Source organism: Anser anser (genome assembly GCF_964211835.1).
Source record: "Anser anser genome assembly, chromosome: 18".
NCBI lineage: Eukaryota > Metazoa > Chordata > Aves > Anseriformes > Anatidae > Anser > Anser anser.
Genome location: NC_139739.1, coordinates 8078499 through 8092043, shown reverse-complemented (window position 1 = coordinate 8092043; position 13545 = coordinate 8078499). Strand labels below are relative to the sequence as shown.

The following is a 13545-nucleotide window of genomic DNA, read 5'->3' as shown; positions in this document are numbered from 1 at the left end:
TTATGTTGAACTAAAATGATTTATGGAATAATAAAATTTAGAGATCAAAATTTGCGTCAGCCCACCTGTGCTGTCTCTGGTGAGAACACTTTTTTGCATATCTTCAACCTTCAGCATGAGTCTTTGGTACTGCTCCTCTGCCAACTGCAAATCGTTATTTGAAGAAGCCAAACTAGCATTCTTTGCTTCCAAGGTGTTTTGCAGGTCGGCCATTGCTCTTTCCAGATCCCAGCATGATTGCTTTAATGTGGCCACTTCTGAGCTCAGCGATTCCTGCTTCTGTTGGCTGTTTTGGCTGTGCTCCATCTGTGCCTGAAGCTTCATGTTCAAAGCTGCAAGTTGGGCTTGTAGCTCAGTCTTCTCTTTGAGAGCCTGAATGTGTCCCAAAAATTAAATATGAAAGAGAAAATACATTAATGGCTGATTAGAGAAGATACCTAGCAAAATGGCTTTGCTAAGGCAAAGACCACTTACTTCTAAGAATGATTTTTTGAAGTGACACCTCACATAGCAAATAGTTCAAATATTCAAAGAAAACAGAAGAAGGCACAGACAAGACATATATTTATCAAAAATCCTGACATGGTTATTGACATACAAGATGTGTTTCCACACTTTAAGTAAGAATGCTTTGCATTACCTACCTATGTTATACCATCAGTCAATACAAAGAGAAAACACAGACATCATTAGCATAATTCTGGATTCATCATCTCTAAAGTTCTGTTGTCTTTTTTCCTAAACCTTTGAAGGCTTTAATGACTATCTTCATAAGTGTACTTGTAATGTACCCAATTCAACAATGTTTTTACAAAACACATTCCCATAAGAGTAGGAAGCTCTTGAAAATTAACATATTAATATAATTTGCTAAATACAGAAATTCATTTTGTACCTGATTAGCTTCTACTGAAAGTGCCTCTAGCTGCCCTTCAAGTCTCATCTTCTCCTTTAGCACCTGCAGCATTTCATCATGAGTTCCTGCGATAGAGCTTTCCATAGATACACTGGAGACAGAGATACCACACACACAGTTGAAGAGTTAGAATACAACACTCACCTAGCTGAAGAAAAACGAGTCTGAAATTAAGAGGTACTCAGACTCCCTAAGATAATATGCTTTTCATCTAAACTAGAAATCAGGATATGCTTTCTCACTTCATGATGGATCCAAAATACAGGGAAACAACCTTCATTACCATCCAAAGAACAAAGAAATTAGATTTACACTGAAGTTGTACATGTTAGCTTCCTATATTTGCAGCAACTAGAATTTATTGTGGTACCCATATATTTGTAATGTTTACAAAAACGCAATGGTTGACTTCAGTGTGTTCTGTAGCTGTATATGCCTTTATAAGCAGACAAATGGACATAATATGAACAACAAAATCTCTACAAATGTTGTCCGCGATGCCTGCTTTAATGCAAAAGTTCCTGAGAAATAGCAATAACTAGTGCAAAAGAAAGAGCAGGTATTTGGCTAAGGGATAAGTTTAATACCTATTACAAACACACAAGCTTGTGAGACTACAGTTAAGGGGCTGAAGAGGGTAAAAGCGTATAGGACAGGACTCTCAGCATTTCATGATTTGAGGTCTGAAAGATACATAGATCAGGTAAACGACCATAGTAAAAATCACTGTTTGAGACAGTTATATCAACACTTTCAGGCTTTAAAGATCAATGCCGCAAAAGTGATTCAGTGAATAAACGGAGCAAATACAGATAGAAGCAATCGCTAGCAGACCATTTAAAACATTCTATCAGTGTCAAAACTATTTTTCTCTAAAGATATATTAAGTAGGTACTCAGTGAAGTGACCTTTCAGTTTCTTTTAGAATCCGTAAGTTAAAAGCTGATTTGATCATGACGAACATAAATTGGATCCAATGCTAGTAAAAGATAAGAGTAACAGACTGCCTATCCCAAAAAAGCATAACACCGTAGTCATCTCACTGCCCACCAATCTTTCTTACCTGCTAGAAATACTGTCTCTCCGGCTCCGTACTTCCCCATTAAGTTCTTGCTCTTGGGCTTGGTGCTCCACTGCTGCAGCCTGCAGAACCTCACTGATGGAAGGAAATTGCCCCATGGCATCAGGATGTATCTTCTGACCATTTATTGTATATGGAATGCTCTGTTTGCCTTCTGCATTCTGTAAACTGTTAAACACCACTTTTCCTGACACGCTGCTGTAGGTAGAGCTGTCACTTTCATTTCCATCCAGCCTCATTCCCACTTCACTTCCATCAATCTCTGAAATGCTATCTCCTGCCAAGGAGGAATTCTCTATTCGATCATCTGTGTCGGAGGGTAGACTAATCTCAGAAACAACTGATGTTGGACCACTTCTGCTTTGCTTCAGCATCCCACCAGGTAAATCAGTAGCCAGAAGACTCCCTGTAGCATTTCTAGAGTCTGAATCTTCACTTCTGTAGTCAGCCAAGGACCGGATCTTACTGGACTTTGAAGATTTTGAACTTCTTCTCTCTTTTGAGGATGCTGGAAGTCCCAAACTACCCAGTTTGGGTCCTCTGGGGACGCTGGTCCGCAAAAAGGAATATTCTTTTGTCATTGCTACAGTGCTAGCTCTTGGCAAGATTTCTGGATTTAACATCAACTCAGGATCTAGTGTGCTGGAGGGCCGGTTTTTGGATGTAGACTGATTAGATGAAAAGAAACCGAGACAGTAAATTTCAGAATGTTACATTTGAACTGGCATCAAGGATTTGTTTTGTTGTCGAACTTAATACATAAAGCTTTAAACTATTATATTAATATTTAAATTTCTGTATCACTTCACGAATGAGTAAACTATGGCAACAATCAAGACTAAATATAGACAGGTTGAAAGCAATCGAGGTAGAGTCTAAAAACTGAAAGATACAGGAAAAAACGAAAACTAAAGAATTCAGATTTCGAATAACTGTTTTCTTAAGCTTAAGATTGCCTACATTTGTGTTTTTTTTTTTCTTATTTCAGGTAGCAAAAAAATGGTGTTACCAATGCAATAACAGAGAAACAATACAGAGAACCAATTCCAGAAGAAAATGAATGTTTTCTCACATTTAAAAAAGCTACTGAACATTTGAAGCAGAGCAAACAGTAATTTAAAGCATAGACTGTATAAAGTTCCCATCAACAACTGAATCTAGAACATCTGTTATGTGGTACTCACTCTTTCTTGATGTCTCTTCACTCTATATTGTTTGAGCTGCTCTTCTAGCCGTCTTCTTGCCTGAAGTCTTATTTGTTCTTCATTCTCCAATGGGAGTGAAGACTCTGCTGAGCCTGTAAGTGAAAGGTATCTTTACAGTCAGAAAGAAACCTCCAACACAGGCAAATCTGATGCAAAAGGAAAAAGCCCCTTCTACCATCAGCAACATGCTTCATGCTTAAGCAAAGGACACAAGGAAAGCCCGTTGCATGCACCTCAGAATACCCTTCTCTAATATATCTTTGTGTAAGCATTAACAATGACTTTGTATTTCAGCTTTCTAGTCTGCAAATACTGTAGCTCCTCCAAGTATATATATGAAAAGAGAAAGATTCTACAGCAAAAACAAAACTATTGCTATCTCATCTGTTCTGCACTTCTGGTAGTACTGAAATTAAAAAACTAAGACAGACCTACACAGTCTACTCATTCCTTAAAGGCCTGAGAAAACTATTCATTAGATAAATTTTCTACTTCGTAAAATCACATTAGGTCTATCTAATAGTAATGCTTTTAAAAAACATTATTGAAGATAGCTGCAGCATTAGACACCTTACTATAAAGGCTTTGCCCTTCTACTCCCATGTTTATTACTTATCTTAAAACCACCTCGTTGTGCTGTGTTTTTGTTTGTTTGTCTGTTTTTTTAAGTTGTCACCTATTATTTCTAATAATCAGGAAGGAAGATTAGAATAGCTTCAGTCCCAGAAAACATAAATTCCCGTCCAGTGTGAGAATGATTTTTAAATGTTAAGGCACGTGCTTTAGTTGCAGCAGAGTGGTTTACCGAAAGAAAATGAATTTTAGTTCAAAGTAAAAGCTTACTGCCAAAATGACACTTAGTCCAAGCTGAAATGATATTATAGATTTTACAGTCAGGCTCAGAGAAAAAAGCTTTATGCAGCAATAGAAAGCAGGGGCGCTATCATAAACAGATGCTTACACAATTCTGTTTCTTGCATGGGAAGACTTAGTTTGAGAGACTGCAAAGCTTCTTTTCTAAGAACTATGCCCTCAGCACTAGTTCCCTGAGACTTCCTTAGGCTGTCATGGAAACCAGTCACACCTGGGGATGACTCTTGACCCTGAGGAATGCTGGTGGGATCAAAAGATATAGGAGAGTCAGGGAAGAGCGACTCTGGCCCATTCTGGCAGGCATCCACTTTGATGTTTATCTTCAGACTTTCCTCTTCATTTGGCACTTCACTGATGTTAACACTGGTAGCTGAAAGAGAAAGTTTCACTAAGCTACTCCGTTTATCCTTACACTGCCACATAAATACAACACCAACACTATTGCCTTTAGACTGTAAGAATATAGATTGCTAATGACAACAAATTTTATAAAGTATGTTTCTTCTGCTCTTTTAAAATGAAGAAACACCTTTAATTTACTTTAATATAGTGCCTTCAGACAGGATCTCAAAAAAGTGGCCATAAATTATTTTCAAAACCTCACTTGGGTTTCTAAATCTTGTTAGATTTAGAAGCATTTTACACCAAATATAAGTAATGTAATCTGTGTCACACTGAGCCGCAATCTACTACAAATAAGACGTGGCAACTGCAGGCCTCTGCTGAGTGATTCAGCTCTTTGGTATGCCTCTGGGCACTGGTGAGAAAGCACCCACCAGCCCAACTCCCAGCATGGGCTAAGCAGAGTTTCTGTATTTTATACAGAGTTTAAATTTTTTCAAAGAAAATGTCTCCAATCATAAGTACTGCAGAAAACCTTACATGAATTAGAAGAATAAATCTAGCAATTATAAGGCAATTCAAGAACCACTTTAATACCAATCTTATCTTGACTTATCTGTGTGTTTTTTTTCCCTCTTTTCCATCATGAAAAATGCATCTGCAATAACAGCTCAACACTTCATAGGTTTGTATTTTGGATTTCTCACACATATTCACTTCACTTGGTTGGGGACTACTTATGTTTATAAAAGTGCTGTTGCAACAAAACTATACATCTAACATTAAATGCACTATTTTAAATCTCAGTAAAACAACTCAAACAAGCAGGGAACAGGAAGAGCCACTGTCATTCTGTTCACACACCATATACCACTGTAGTGACTGGAACTCATCAGAATATATGGAAGATTTTTTTCCATAAAGACGTATGAAAACATTTAGCATTTTTTATCAAAGTATTTGCAAGCAGAAAAATCAAGTTTCCTCCTTCTATTTTCTCTCCCCACAGCTACAGACTTGAATAAGCAGTTTCTTGCATTTTCTTTTAAAAAATTATGATGTGGGGAAAAAAACAGAACTGAGAAACATCAAATTAGTAAAAAGATCCTCTCAAAACTTAAGTGTTTCTAAGACACATATGCACAAATATTCTGTATCCAGGAAGTTGATCACAGAGATTAAAGAAAGCTTTATTGATTTAGATATCGGTCCTTTACCATATTGCTATTAAACTTTCCCCCCCACATTATGAATCACTACAGCCCTCTGAAAGCAAAACAATTCAAAAATAAAGCTATTCGTCTACGTGGTGAACATGTAAGCATACCTCTTTAATTAAATAAGCCATATGGGAAAAAGTCAGAGGTAGGAAAGCAGGACTTTTTCCACTGCTACCCATTTGTTCCCACCTCTGTGGTACATCCTCCCTTGAGCCAGCACAGATGTTTGTAGAGTGAATCAGCACAGAGGAAACTGAATAAGGAAGCAATGTGGATTAAAAAAAATATATCTAAAACTTTCAGCTGTAAGTGGCCTGACCGTATCAGTTCACTAAGTTTTGAATTCACACAATTTCAGGTATCTTTTTTTAATCACACAGAGAACATTTGAAGGCCATTTTACCCTGAATCAGTTCTCTGATTTAGCTCACCATGAGAGAAGGGATGGGTACAACAAGGACACAAAGGAAGAAAGAAAATGGGATTGCTTTTTTAACGACTGACCGACATAAGTCAGATGAAGACATTTTAAAACTGCAGCTTAGATTGTCAAAAAATTTAAGAGAGGTGAGTGTTATGAATAGTACAAGCAAACAAAAATAATGACATCTTACACAATGAGAAATATCGTTTCTGCCCACTTTTCAGAAACTGCAGCTATTACTGCATCAAGTTAATACCTTTTTTCTATTTTTTATCTTCACTTCCATGAGTGGTACCCATATATAAAAGAGATACTGGAGCAAAATTCTAGAAGAATGGTTTCCTGGCAACTTCCTGAGGCCATGAGACGCTCAGAATCTAAGTGATGCCTTGAACTAAAGTTAGTGTCAAAACAGCTGTGGTCAGAACAGTGGGGGAGGAGATGCAATTAGACTGAAAATACTAGAGACACACATTACCTATTTGTAAGGCACAATTCAATTGTTTGCACGATGCTCAAGACGGAAGAAGGCAGGAAAGTATGATCTCCGACTTCATAAACGATGAGTGAATCATCATACAGTTACGCTGCGATTGTGATAAAGGGCAGCACGACAAACACAAAGTCTTAGGACTCCACTTTCCTGCCCACGACAAGATGACAAATCTGCGATACCAGGGTAGGGCGGAAGACTACCAACTTCATCACGTGATGACATCCATATCAACAAAAAGGTTCCTTTTACATAAAGACCCTGTATACTTTTGTGCATCTACACAGCCACGGTATATAGACCTCCTCCACCCACCTATCACCACACCCTCATATATCAATTTTTCCCTAGACATCTGTAGTGGAAACATGGAAACTTCAATTCAATACAATATAAATATTTTCACAATGACAGTAGTTAAGTAATGGCATTGAGTAGAGAGGCTGTTGAACTCCCCCATTGGAGATTTTCAAAATTCAGCAGGACAAGAGCCTGAGCAACTTAAAAGCTAGATCTGCTCTGTGCTAGAGATTGGACTAGATGACCCACAGAGGTGCCTTCCAGCCTGAAGTTTTCCATGACTCGGTAATCTACCCAGATCAGTGTGAGCACATTCTTAAGTTTCTTTTAAGCAGTTGCATTATTTTCTTATAGAGCTTGTCTACATTATTTTGAGATAATTTGGGTGAGATAATTTGGGGAATAGATGCCAGCCTCTCTCTTCCATTATGGAAGTTTGGAGAGACTTTTTGAGTACATTTTAATTTTTGCCTAATGGAATTAACAGAATAATTTCTTATGCCAGAATAAAATATTCCACTCCTAAGCTTATTCCCCAATAATTATTTCAGAACTGTTAGTTCTAAAGAACTTCACATAGACATTCTTGGAAACATTTTCAGAAGACAGAGTAACACTTGAAAAGCACGTGCTCAGTAGATGGCTAACAGTAGTTAAGTGAACAGTTTGGATTTGTTTTGAAAGAATAAGTTTTAAAATAGAAGAGTTTTCTCATATGTAGAAAGTTTGGTGAAGGCTATGGCTCTGCATACCACTGTACAATAAATTCCTGACTTCAAGGACAAAGTCCTTAAGCATCAACCAAACAACAAAATAAGAAATTGTTGAGAAGTTCACGTGAAATAACTTACTGTTAATTTCATCTCTCGTAACTGGCAAGTCCAACTTGGCTTTACAATCCACGACTTCTTCAGAGGTGTTAGGCACCCCATTGCTGCTTCTATCATCCAACAGAATGTCCTGCTGGACAGATGAGGTGTCCATGGTAAAAACGATCCAGATCCAGGGAAGTATTTCTTTTAAATTTGCTGCCAAGTGAACTACCAAGTCCGGTTTCTCTCCATTAGCAACAACAGCCTAGAGATGTTAGGCAGGAGCACAGTTTTTTGAGCTTTTCAGCTGTTGGTGTGCAGCAGACAGTTGATAATTCCAGGAGATCATGAAAACAGCTTGCAGTCAAAGTTGTAATCAGCAAGGAGCTGCATTCTCTATAAACAAATGTATTTAATTTACAAACGTTCCTTAGGGCTTTGAAAATACCAGTTAAAAAAAGCAAGCAGTACTCACAGATTATCCACCAGCCCACCAACTTCAACAGGCAGAACCATGATAATAACAGAGGCAATAACAAAGTATCCAGATTTTGTGAATAGGAAGTGATCTATTTAACAGCATTTTTATTGTCACTTTTTTTTTTTTAAGTTGCATTAATACACCAGTGTAACAATGCAACAACATAATATTCAGCAAGACAACTGATTTAAGATCACTGTCCCTTTTAATAGAAATGTTTCCTTGGTCTCGGCTTTAATAAACCGGACAACATTCAGAATAGCATTCTGCTCTGTAAATCACGGCCTGGACTTTCATACCACATATTTCATCTCAAGGACCTAATGCTATTTAAGTTGCAATTACTTTAGTTAGAATGCAGGAGGGAATTCAGGCTTTTTATTTATTTAACTGACATCATACTGTTTACTTGCCTGCAGAGCAACCAGTACTTATCACTGTACAGAGCCCGAACTACTAATTACAGCGTGCGCTGGCAGTTAGAACAAGGCCCAGGCTGCAGCCCAGTGCTGGCCTTCTCCTACAGTGAGTCAAGAGGAAGATTTCCAAACACAGTTTTTATAGCGTTTGCAAATCATTCTCTAGGCATTCAGATTGTACCCGTAGTTATAAACCTTGTCACTTGATACAATTTGATAGAAGCTGTTGTAAATAGTCACTTCAGTTGCCTAAATTTTGTTCAAATAGATACTGACAACTGAAATCAGATTAGGAGATGTTACAGATTCCTGTTTATTAAAGAAACACCAGAAATCCCCAGTTAAAACAAAAGGGGAGGATTTCAGGTCGGAGATATTTTAGCTGCATTTTTTACACAGACATTTTGAGCAACATTCCTTCCATACCTCCAGAGAGCCCTTGTGTAACTGCTACTGCACCAAGCTGCCCTGGTGCACTGCTCATCACCAGGGTGTCACAGAAACTACCAGAAGTTCAGGGTACACAGGACTAGATCAGTGCCCCTGCCTCCTGGCCCACACAGGTGAGCCGTGAAGCTGCCAGACACCTGAGGCATGGTTCTGAAACAGAACTGTCCACCGAACAGAAAGATGAAAACCTCCACTGGAATTTGTTAAAGACTTTAAAAGCATTTCTGTGTCAGAAAGCTTACAATAGGGCGGTCTGAAAGAACAGCTGTCACATGGCAAACAGACAGCACACCAAGTGACAAAGAGGAATCACAGACAAAAGGCAAGGACGATTCAGAGACTGCTCACACCTCTGCAAATCAAGAGGACGTTAGAGGGTTTGTTATCCACCAAGAACAGCGCCCTTTCCTTGCCACAAGAGCGCTCGCTCTAAGAGGGGATTTAAAAGCACCTTTTTACAACCAGGGTCTCCTGTGTGACCCATTCCCATTAACAGATTCAAAGCCCTTTATGTACCCTCACCTTAGCCCACCCACAGACACGCACACCCCACGGCAGCCCAGCCGTGCCCTCAGAGGACCGGAGCGGCACCGACCCAGCCCGCCTGGCCGCTCGGAAGGGCAGCGGGGCCCGGCTCCAGGCAGGCAGGGACAGGCACCGGAGGCCCTACACCCGCGGTGCCGGGCCCGGCGGCTCCCGCTCCCCTCAGGCCGCAGGGCGGGCAGCCCGGAGCCGCCTCTCCCGGCCTCCCCACCCCCGCGGCGGGCACCGCGCCTCAGCCGCCCCCTTCTCCCACCTCCCGGCCGAGCCCCCCGCAGACCTGGGGCCGCCCAGCCCGGCTCTGCCCGAGACGTGGCGCTGCCTCCGCCGGGAAGGGGAGGAGGGCGCGGCGGTGCAACGAGTTTCTCCCTCCCCGCCGGCCTGCCCGGCCGGGACCCGCCGCCGCCTCCACAGCCTCCACAGGCGCGGTGCCCGCCCCGCCGCCGCCTCCCTCACGCAGCCGGGCCCCTCGGCGGGGAGCCGCGGCCGCCGGGGGCAGCCGGGCAGGCGGCCGATGCCGGCTGGGTGGCTGGAAAGGAGGCGGCTTTTCCTGACGGACCCTTCCGGCAGCAGAGGGAGGGGCAGCGGCTTCCTCAGCCGGGCCAGGCCTCCCCTCAGAGCGAGGGCAGGGCCAGCCCGCGGCGGGGGCAAGACTTCCCTACTCCCTCACCTGCTTCACCCTCGGAAATTAAATGTGTGCCGAAAAGCGACGCGCCCCTTGCAGCTTCTCTTGTCCCTTCCCGCCGCGCTTGCTTCCCAGGCGCCGAGGCCCGGAGAGATTTCGAAACGCCTCGGTCTGTGCCCGGGGGAGCTGCCTGCGCCCGCAGCGGGTTTGGGAGCCTCAGGCGGTTTTGTGCCCGAGGACGAGGCACCAGAGGTGTCCTCAAGATCTCTGCCGAGCCTTTGAACGTGGTGGGAACCGGCAGGATGCCGCCGGCAGATCCTTCGAGCCTCTGCTTCCAGCCAGCCCTCTGTCATTGCCCGCCCCAGGCTCACAGTGCTGGTGCTTGTTCGGTGCTCAGCTCCTGGGTTTGGCTTTTTTTTCACCCCTGTTTTTTTTTTTTTCATATATTTTTTTTCCCGCTCTTTATTCTTTTCACATATACACAATTTAAAGAAAACAACTGCCCCAAACCTACACTGTTATGGGCAATTGCTTTGCCTTTTGCGTCCTTCAGCGGCTGATCTCCTCTGTATGCCGTTTTGCAGGGGCACATTTCATTTATATCACTAAAATCAATTTGCTCATTCCATTGATCTAGAAGGAGGGGGTGACTAATTTCCACCAATTTCAACCCATTTCCTACTATGATATTAGCAGAGGCACCTTTGCCCCCAATCCTTCAGTGTGCTCATATTTAACTTCACACGCTAGGCACCCTGATCTCACCTGTCTTATTCACGTTCGTGCAGAAGTGTTAGCATTTACTGGATTAGAGTCTGGGGAGTTCAGTAAAATGTCCTGCTTACGTCGTGTTTGCAGCATTCCTGATGAGCTTTTCCTCATGAATCAATCCTTAAAGGCTTTAGCATCTTGCTGGCATTGGGCATCCCAGAAATCCTATGGGTACCAAGAACTGTCACATCACAGTGGTATTTCACAGAACTCTTTCGTTCTGCACTTAGGTTTCTGGGCTTTGTTTTTCTACATTTTTTCCACTGGTAGAAGTAGCTGATGTCTTTATAGTGAGGTTGGTGAAGAGTTTATTGGTTGGGTAGATTGTACACCTGGCATTGCTAGAGCCTCTGTATTGTGCAAAATGTCAATAAATATGGCTGGAAAAACATACATTTCTCTAAAAGTTCCCATCATTGCCCCCTTTCTCTGAACCTTTTAATTTTCATAATGAAAATGCCTTCCAACATCGTATTATCCCTCTAAATATAATTGCTGTGTAAACATACTTAGTCAGCTTTTCCAGGTATGATCCAGGATATAATCCTCTTTGCTTTTATTAACCTGCCCAAATTATCCTAAATATGAACAAGAACACACTGAGCTGTTTCTCTGGGAAGATGAGAGGCTGTCTGACTTGTAGAAGTCAGGAAGAGAGTTAAACCAACACTATCAGTGAGTCTAAATTGTTTAAAGAAATCAGTTACAAACCTGTCAATCAGGCTCCTGACACATTGCTAATGGCAGTAACTGGGTGTTTTCCTGTAAGCATTATGCAGAGGTAGCCCCCAAGGCAAGATTTGGAAGAGAACATTACTTCACAAATTAATTCAGGAAGAGGGTTATTTGCAAGTGGAAAAGTAGGTAAGCATGGATCCAAGTGATGCTGGCAAGCGAGATGGCCAAACATACAGACTAGATGAGCGTGATCAAGAAGGGTTGAGTAGTATGCACATCGCATAATTTTCTTAGAGAATTTATTGGATGAAATGAATGACTGAATTCACTTATTGTGCCTTTTGCTGTTCACTAATTCAGTCTCAGTAAGAGAGCTACACAAATATCACAAAAAATACACAACATACACAAAAGTATATTTGGATATACTTTCAGTATATTTGGATATACTTTCTTTATATTTTTTCTAACAGCAGCTATTCTGCCTTCACCAAATACGCTTCCACATAAGATGCCAAGGACAGTATGGTGAAGAAGACTAGAATGTCTAACGCTCATTCAATCTTTTGCTGTGTCTGTATTGTAAGAATATAAAAAGCAGGACTTTTGCCTCCCACACAGAGCTCAAATTAAGAATTAATGAGACACTAATGTAGCCTTTCAGTTCGAATATTTGTCTACATTTTCTTCTTTATTTTCATGCCATCTAAGACAATATATTGCTTGGGCAAACCTCCAAAGTATCTCTAATTTTACTTAGTAGTCTGCTATATGGCACCAAGCCCCCCAGCTACAAAAATAACCACTAGTTCAGAGGCTGCCACCCAGGAACGACACAAAGCTGCAGCAGGCTTAAACAGGCTGCCTGAAGGAGAAAGGGGATCCTTCGTACTGAAAGACACCTATCATCAATAAGTTTTAACACGACAGTGAGGTGTCATGGTAGTTGCTTAAAATGTTGGGAAAATCATCAGGCACTAACACGAGGCCTTGAAGTGAAGAGATTCCTGTAAACTTGCAGGAGACGTGTTTGTGTGCACTGCAGTCTCTGTCTCCAGCAGAGAAAGAGCCAATGGCATTTCCCAAAGTCTACAGAAATTCCTCTCTCCGAGAGCTCTTCTGTTCTCCAGACACAGAACTCAGAAGGTAGCGCACTGGTCCTTTAACCGCAGCCAGCGCAGCATTCCTCTGCCCTGCAGCACGGCTGCCTGCAAAGCTGTCCTGCCGCCTTCTCTCCAAGCAAGCTCTCTCAGACCTTAATAGGAATTGTCCTATTTGGGAACCCACAGGGCCTTGCCCCTAAATGGGGAAGGCTGATTTATTCATCTTTACTCTGACAAAAAATAAATTAAAAAAAAATAAATTAAAAAAAAAATAAAATAAAAAGAAAGAAAATGTGTTTAATGCCAAATTAAAGAAATGAGCTAACAATTAATAGGTAAAGACAGACCATTTGCAGAATTACCTATCCATCAGGGTATTTTATTTATGCACTGCAATAACCTCAGCTGAAAACATCTTTCCTCTCACTCTCCCCCTTCCCTTTCTGATGCCTTAAGGGACGGGCCAAGCAAAGACCAGAAGTTCTGTTAAATTCAGAGTCTATCCACAAAGAGCTGCAGAATTTCACCCTATTTCTCTCACTGTAATGAATGTAAACATTCTTGAGAAAAGGCTGCAGCTTCTAAAATATGAACTCTGTGTGTGCGTGGATGTGTCAGAACGGCACCAGCCGGAGAGGTGGGGGAGAAAAGCTCCATACTCTGCAGGAGCAGTGGGTGGCACTCTCTGCACAGCACAAAACCCATGTGTGGAGTTCCAGTTATTATAGCTACAAACATGTTTTTTCTAAATAATTCCTGAGCAGAGATCTTGTTCTCTAACCACTGACAGAACCATGTTCCAATTCCCTCTG

At 41.5% G+C, this 13545-nt stretch overlaps 1 protein-coding gene across 4 annotated transcripts in view; it reads right to left on the bottom strand.

Annotated features, from left to right (window-relative positions):
- Positions 1-10168, bottom strand: part of GOLGA3 (golgin A3) — a 29081-nt gene extending 18913 nt beyond the window's left edge. The window contains exons 1-7 of one of the 4 annotated variants that reach the window (XM_083803457.1): positions 9813-10168; positions 7706-8062; positions 4164-4445; positions 3182-3294; positions 1980-2665; positions 896-1007; positions 66-372 (exon numbers count right to left, since the gene is read on the bottom strand). In XM_083803457.1, the coding sequence (XP_083659583.1) occupies positions 66-372; positions 896-1007; positions 1980-2665; positions 3182-3294; positions 4164-4445; positions 7706-7838 (1633 nt within the window). In that variant the 5' untranslated portion in view covers positions 7839-8062; positions 9813-10168. The remainder of the gene's footprint in view (positions 1-65; positions 373-895; positions 1008-1979; positions 2666-3181; positions 3295-4163; positions 4446-7705; positions 8063-9812) is intronic. The other 3 variants (XM_083803456.1, XM_083803458.1, XM_083803459.1) reach the window with 3 other exon arrangements.
- Positions 10169-13545: the final 3377 nt, after the last annotated feature.